The sequence below is a fragment of the Tupaia chinensis genome, unplaced genomic scaffold, assembly GCF_000334495.1.
Source record: "Tupaia chinensis unplaced genomic scaffold, TupChi_1.0 Scaffold000238_1, whole genome shotgun sequence".
NCBI classification, from domain to species: Eukaryota; Metazoa; Chordata; class Mammalia; order Scandentia; family Tupaiidae; genus Tupaia; species Tupaia belangeri.
This window is the reverse complement of record NW_006159716.1, coordinates 2,486,924-2,494,642: the sequence shown is the minus strand read 5'-3', so window position 1 is coordinate 2,494,642 and position 7,719 is coordinate 2,486,924. Positions and strand designations below refer to the sequence as shown.

Here is a 7,719-nt window from a genome sequence, read left to right as displayed (position 1 = left end):
TCCCCCCCAGGAGGACTCCCCTCTAAGATGGGCAGAGAGCGCACAGAGCTCGAAGGTCCCCAGCTGACCTGACCTGGGAGAGCCTCCCTGGAGGCTGAAGTCCCTGTCGGGAGAGGGACACCGAGCAGGTGAGACCAAGCCTCTGGCACACCTGCCCTGGCCCTTCCCACAGACCAGAGCCATTTCTTAATGTTTTCACTCTTTATTATTTTCTAAAATTTGCCAGAGGGAGTTGCAATTACTTTAAACTGATGGGCGGGGGGTAGGGTGCCAAAAAAGTCCCCCATGGGATATGGTTAAGCAGCATCCTTTCCCTCCATTTCTCCCTCCTTTTGAGATTTTGAACACGTGCACGCTCACACACACACACACACTCAGTGTGTTGCTCAAGCCACCAGGTCTGGGACTTGAACTGTGTGTGGGCCATGTGGGATCCAGCCACCTTAACCACCAGGGCAAGGGCTGACTCCAGAGCCGTTTCTCAGGGCTGTGTAGCGTGGAGGGGCCAGAGCTGGCAGGTGGGAGTCGGCCATGGGGGAGCCCTCAGGGAGGGCAGGTTTCCCCTCTAGGGTAACCTACCAAGTCCTGACTTGGAGTTCAGAAGGATTCCTGAGTGGGAGCTCTGGAATGTGACCCTGGCTGAGACCCGACCCCTTTCTGGGAGGGGTTTGGGGGGCACACCCACGACACTCTCCCTGAAGCCTACTTGAGGGAAAGAAGCTCCTCAGGTCAGGCTGGGGGCAGCTGGGGGGGGTGCGGTGGACGCACGCCTGGCATCCAGCCCCAGCTCAAGCCATTAATTAACTGCACAGGCAGCAAGTCCCTCACCTCCTGGCCCTTTCCTCCTCTGCACGGAGGTGATAACAATCCCGCCCAGTGAGCCTGGCAGAGGTAAGTGGCCTCTAAGGCCCGTGGAGAGCGGCTGTGTTTATACCGTTGTGAAGTAAAGTGTCATTACCCAGGGGTGGGCCTGGGGAGGGCCCTCCTGGTCTGACCTGAAATGTCACCTCCCAGACAGGATGCTGGATCCCACGCCCAGGGCCAATGCCCTGCTGGGTCTGCCTCCAGAACGTCCCAGCCTGGCTGCTCTCTCTCTCTTCCACGGCTGCCACCCAGCTGCCAAGCCACCATCGTCTCTGACCTGAATGGTAGTAGCGGCCTCCTGTCTTAGTTTGAGCTGCTAAACGAATTTCCAGAGACTAGGGGCTTAAATAAGCATTTCCTTTTCACATTCTGGAGGTTGGGAGCCTGAGATCAAGGTTCTGGCAGACCCTCCGTCTGTAGGGGGCCCTCGCCAGGGTCTTTCATCCTCACTGGGCACAGTGGAGGGAGGGCCTCTCTCTTCTGTCTCTAATAAGGGCACAAATCCCACTGAGGGGGTTTTACTGTCATGACCTAATTGACTCCCAAAGTTCCCACCTCCTAATACCGTCACATTGGGTTTAGGATGTCAGCATACAAATTTGGGGGACACGAACATGCAGTCCCTAACACGTCCCACTTCTGCCCCCTCTGACTGCCCTTCCTGCCCCCTCAGCCGCTGCCCTACAAGCGCTGAGTCTATCCTAGACTGTGATACAGTAAACACGGGCCCTCCCACCCCCGCCTCAGCTCGGCCCCCACCTCAGGGCTCCCACAGCCTTTCCAGAGGCTCAGGGTCCTTATACACCCCTCCCCCCCAGGAGGACTCCCCTCTAAGATGGGCAGAGAGCGCACAGAGCTCGAAGGTCCCCAGCTGACCTGACCTGGGAGAGCCTCCCTGGAGGCTGAAGTCCCTGTCGGGAGAGGGACACCGAGCAGGTGAGACCAAGCCTCTGGCACACCTGCCCTGGCCCTTCCCACAGACCAGAGCCATTTCTTAATGTTTTCACTCTTTATTATTTTCTAAAATTTGCCAGAGGGAGTTGCAATTACTTTAAACTGATGGGCGGGGGGTAGGGTGCCAAAAAAGTCCCCCATGGGATATGGTTAAGCAGCATCCTTTCCCTCCATTTCTCCCTCCTTTTGAGATTTTGAACACGTGCACGCTCACACACACACACACACTCAGTGTGTTGCTCAAGCCACCAGGTCTGGGACTTGAACTGTGTGTGGGCCATGTGGGATCCAGCCACCTTAACCACCAGGGCAAGGGCTGACTCCAGAGCCGTTTCTCAGGGCTGTGTAGCGTGGAGGGGCCAGAGCTGGCAGGTGGGAGTCGGCCATGGGGGAGCCCTCAGGGAGGGCAGGTTTCCCCTCTAGGGTAACCTACCAAGTCCTGACTTGGAGTTCAGAAGGATTCCTGAGTGGGAGCTCTGGAATGTGACCCTGGCTGAGACCCGACCCCTTTCTGGGAGGGGTTTGGGGGGCACACCCACGACACTCTCCCTGAAGCCTACTTGAGGGAAAGAAGCTCCTCAGGTCAGGCTGGGGGCAGCTGGGGGGGGTGCGGTGGACGCACGCCTGGCATCCAGCCCCAGCTCAAGCCATTAATTAACTGCACAGGCAGCAAGTCCCTCACCTCCTGGCCCTTTCCTCCTCTGCACGGAGGTGATAACAATCCCGCCCAGTGAGCCTGGCAGAGGTAAGTGGCCTCTAAGGCCCGTGGAGAGCGGCTGTGTTTATACCGTTGTGAAGTAAAGTGTCATTACCCAGGGGTGGGCCTGGGGAGGGCCCTCCTGGTCTGACCTGAAATGTCACCTCCCAGACAGGATGCTGGATCCTGTCTTTTCCTGAGGGCAGCCCAGGGGTTGGGTAGGGCCTGTTTCTAAAGGAGAGAACTGAGCACTCAGCAAACATTCCCCGACGGGTGCTGGCGCTGATCTCTGGGTGAGGATGATGGCAGTGGAAACTGGTTCCCTCTGTGTGCCGGGCCCTGACGTCAGCCGGCGGGCACACCTAGGCTGCGGGTCGCTGTCCTGGGCCTCGCTCCCACCGACCCCTTCCCACCAGGAATCTCCACTCACACCCCACCCCCTCTGAGAGAGGCAATTTCCTGCGGTGGATCTCATGGGTCAGACCAGGGGAGGGGACAGGGAAGGTTGGCAAAGAACCCACTCCTGGGCCATGTCTCTGGGACTCCCCAAAGCCCTACAAATAGACCCACTGAAGCCATTACCACTTGCTCCTGGTGGGAGGACTCAGGGGGATCAGACCAGGCTCTGGCAACCCAGAGCATGAGAGTAAGTGTTCCTTCCTGAGTTGTTCAGCAGAGGAACAGCAGGAACCCCGAGGTCTGGGGCTACAGAGTTGTGGCTTCTGATTGTTTCTCTTCGTAAACAGTTGGGTTGCTAATATGGCTTGCGAGTCTATCTACTTCCATGGAGGTGTCTCGCTCATCATCTCAGTGACTACTTTTCACACTGTTCTGTGACTTCTGGGTGTGAAAACCAAGGCCCAGAGTGGCAGTGTAGTAGTTAAGGCGCTGGATTCCCAAATAGCTGACTGTGGTTCGAGCCCCGGACCCAGAAGGACTCACACCAGACATGTGTGCATATGAGCCTAAGATCCCAAGAAGAGAATGGAGGCGAAGGGATTGCGGTGTGGCCATCCTCCCTAGGGGTGATTTTTGGCTTTCTGTCTGCCTCTCCAGCGAGTGCAGGCCACCTGAGAGCAAAAATCTCTCAAAAAACAGAGACCCGTATGTTGGGGGGGTGGTGATAAATGCTTACGATAGTGTTGCAGAATTGGTTTCTGTGATATCCATGTTCTTGGTGTTTCAAAGAATTGAATAAAACACACCAACGTGAAAGGAAAAGGTAGTTTTTTCCCTTCTTTTTTTCGGAGAGTTTTTTTGTTTTTGTTTGTTTGTTTGTTTGTTTTTTGCTATAGGGCGCGTGCGCTCGCCAGACAGACAGAGAGAGACAGAGACAGAAAGCTAGAAATCACCCCCCAGGGGGGATGGTCACACCACAATCCCTTCTCCTCCATTCTCCTCTTAGGATCTTAGGCACGCACGCACACGCGCCCCGGCGTGAGTTTAAGCCACCGGGTCCAGGACTCAAACTGCAGTCGACTACATGGGAGACCAGCGACATAGCCATTATGCTAACTGCTGGTCCCAGGAAAAGGTAGTTTATTAAGTAAAGGTGAAAGTACACTCCTCAGAAGTAGGAGCAAGCCTGAATGCACAAAGAGCAGCTCAAAGGGTCCCAGTCGTTGCCTTCTGCGAGGCTTATACTTTTTTAGATTTAGGTAGTATTGGTTGATCATCTGCCGGAACCACTGATTATTCTATTATTGGCTCCATCAAATGTGGCTGGGCCCTCTGCTCCATCTCACTGGCTCCATCAAATGTGGCTGGGCCCTCTGCTCCATCTCACTGGCTCCATCAAGTGTGGCTGGGCCCTCTGCTCCATCTCACTGGCTCCATCAAGTGTGGCTGGGCCCTCTGCTCCATCTCACTGGCTCCATCAAGTGTGGCTGGGCCCTCTGCTCCATCTCACTGGCTCCATCAAGTGTGGCTGGGCCCTCTGCTCCATCTCACTGGCTCCATCAAGTGTGGCTGGGCCCTCTGCTCCATCTCACTGGCTCCATCAAGTGTGGCTGGGCCCTCTGCTCCATCTCACTGGCTCCATCAAGTGTGGCTGGGCCCTCTGCTCCATCTCACTGGCTCCATCAAGTGTGGCTGGGCCCTCTGCTCCATCTCACTGGCTCCATCAAGTGTGGCTGGGCCCTCTGCTCCATCTCACTGGCTCCATCAAGTGTGGCTGGGCCCTCTGCTCCATCTCACTGGCTCCATCAAGTGTGGCTGGGCCCTCTGCTCCATCTCACTGGCTCCATCAAGTGTGGCTGGGCCCTCTGCTCCATCTCACTGGCTCCATCAAGTGTGGCTATCAAATGTGGCTGCGCCCTCTGCTCCCTCTCACTGGCTCCATCAAATGTGGCTGGGCCCTGTGCTCCCTCTCACTGGCTCCATCAAATGTGGCTGGGCCCTCTGCTCCATCTCACTGGCTCCATCAAGTGTGGCTCAATCAGCTAGACATTCCCCACTGGAAATCTCCTGCCTACATTTCCTTGGGTGGGGAATTTCCTGCCCTGATCTGGTTTTTCTATCTAGCTACATAGGCAGATGTTCCAGCTCTCCTTTTGCTAGTTTTTTCCTGCCTCAATAACAGAGACAGTAGCTAGTCAAGACCAGAACCTGGGTCTCTAGACTTAAGCTAGCCTCTGGTTCACCCATGGCAGCATCTTTCCAGTAGGGAGGAGCTGCCAGATCCATGGGTCTCTCGCATGCCCAGGGCCCCAAGACCTGGCTGGGCCATACCTGCCCCACCCCAACCCTGGTTCCCCTGGTTGGAGAGACCATCCCTCCTTACCACAGGGGCCACAGAAAGAGCAGGAGTAAGTGTGTGGGAACATCCCCAAAGCAGAGTTGAGCTGCCCGAGTAAGCTGCAGAGAGGGGACAAGTTGCCCTACTGCCATGTGGAAAACAGTACAGTGAATCCAGCCTGCAGCAGGCGATCGCTCTGGTCCAGAGATCAGAAGGACATAGGGAGAGGAGTTTGGTGCCAGCTCCGTGGGTGTGGCGGCTGCCCCCCCACCTCCACCCCACTGGACCCACTCACAGGGTCTCTCTCACATCCCCATGGCCTATTCCCCTGGCAAAAAATGACACCCGAGGCCAGGGGGTCTGCAGTGGTCAGTCCAACCTCACTCCTGGAGGGGGTCCAGGAAACGAGGCGGGGCAGTGGCGTTCTGGACAGGAGGTGGGCAGCGACCGGGATGGGCTGAGTACTGCCCTGGCGTGTTTCCTTGGTGAAGGAGGAGGCAGGTTTGCCAGCTCCATAGGACAGGCAGCTGCGGCACAATGACCAGAGAGAAGGTTTTTCTCTAAGTCTTAGACAAACCCTGGTCACTCCTCACCTGGGCCCTCAGTGGCTTATCGCAGAAACTGGATTTCCTTACATTTCCTTTAAATTAAACTAAGATAGAAATGGAGTCTGGGAGGAAAGGTCGCCGGCGAGAGGAGGACGAGGAAAGAGGCCACCTCAGGCCAGGGGGAGGGAGCCCCGGCCACATCAGCACTGAGGAAGGGGGTCGGGCTCCCAGGCGAGGGCTCAGAGTGCCGGCTCCACTGGGGTCCCTCCCTCGTGGTTGGGTAGACGTGCCCAGGGGCCAGTTCTCCGGGAGAGCCACACTTCACGAGCCAGATCATCTAGTTACACACTACACTTTTCTTTTTGCTACTCCTGGGCCTTTAGTAAGTTGTTTGCAGGTTCTGGCCTGACACAGACATGCTTGGGGTGGCTAAGGGGGAGCCAGGGCCCCGGCTGGGCCAACGAGTTGAAGGAGTGCCCCTGGGTGCCCACTGGCAGGAGAATCAGGAAGGGGGTTGGGGGTGAACCCTGTAGAGCACCCCCACCACTCTACCTCCCATCCTTCTGCCAACTTCACAGGGTCAAGGTTTGATGTCATTGGGGCAGTTTTCCTCACGGGTCCCCTTCAGTCCCCGGGACCCCAGCCATCCTGTCCGTCCCTGTACTTCCACAGAACACCTGTCCCTGGCACCCTTAAGTTCTGGCATAAGGCTTCTTGGAGGAAAAGAGAAACTTCCATAGACTTGTCAAAAGAGCCCCAATCACCTCCAATTTCCAGAACGAAGCCCGCACTTCTATTAGGCCTGCCCAGGCCCACTTAGAACCGTGCTGGAAAAAGTTCCATAAGAAGATATTATCCACCAAGCCAGAATTTAAAAATAATTATATTAATAATAAATATGTTAAATTACATTTAAAACAATAAATAGAAAAATAAACTGATAAATAAAATCAACAGGTACAAAATGTTTCAAAATTCCAACCAAAAACACACAGACAGCCGACAGACAAGACAAATGGACACAAGGGGAGGTGTAAATGCAATCACGGAACCCTTCACAGTTTACATGGCTCCCTCCTCGCCCGGGCACCCCTCTCTCCCTGGCATGGAGACCAGGAGACTCGGCGGCTGATACCTTTGGGGACCCCGGCCAGCACGGGGAAGCATCTGGTCCCACCCCCATGCCTTTTGCAGAGCAGCCCTGAACCCTGGGGTGGGCAGGTTCAGAGGACAGGAGTGAGGCAGAGGCTGGGCCCTGGGGGGCACAGGGCGGCGAGGCCGGGAGGCCCCTACAGAGGCAGGTCGGTGCTGTTGTGCCGGGTTTTCCTGGCCGTGCCATCGTCTCGAGGCAGAGCCCTCTGCAGCTTAGACATGGCCACGGTCTTCTTGAGGTCAATCACGGCATAGGAGTCGGAGCTGCGGGCAGGGTGGGCAGCGGGCACCGGGGCCCGGGGGCCGGAGGGGTTCTGAGAGCTCTTGGGGCGGTCTCCACCCCAGCCCTTTAACTCCACCTGGATGTAGTTGAGCTGCCTTTGGGGCTCCGGGCCTGGCCTGCGGAAATCAAAGTTGAAGACCCTGGGGGAGCCGCGGCGGCGGGTCAGTGGCACAGGGAAGCTGCTGTGACTGCGGACGGAGGCCCGGGTGCTGGTGGGCTTTTGCAGGGGGGTCTCGTCCTCCTCACCATCCGGGAAGCCATTGGAGGAGGGGGTGAGCCCATCCCTCGAGTCCCCGTCGTCCCCGGCCTCCCCGCCCAGTTGCTGGGCCTGGCTCTCCCACACGGGCGGCAGCGGGGGCAGGTTCTCGTAGTGCAGCAGGGCAGCCCTGCGGTGGGCAAGGCTGCTCCAGGCCGGCTCCTCGGGGCTCAGTCTCCAGCCAGGCCCTCGCCGCAGGCCCCCGCTGACGTTCTCGTAGGGGCCCGT

General features: G+C 57.1%; 1 protein-coding gene across 1 annotated transcript in view; it reads right to left on the bottom strand.

The window, feature by feature from the left end:
• Positions 1–6,760: 6,760 nt before the first annotated feature.
• FRS3 (fibroblast growth factor receptor substrate 3) overlaps positions 6,761–7,719 on the bottom strand; it is an 8,436-nt gene continuing 7,477 nt past the window's right edge. Inside the window, exon 7 of the mRNA XM_014587853.2 lies at positions 6,761–7,711. Within this exon, the coding sequence (XP_014443339.1) occupies positions 7,090–7,711 (622 nt within the window). The 3' untranslated portion in view covers positions 6,761–7,089. The remainder of the gene's footprint in view (positions 7,712–7,719) is intronic.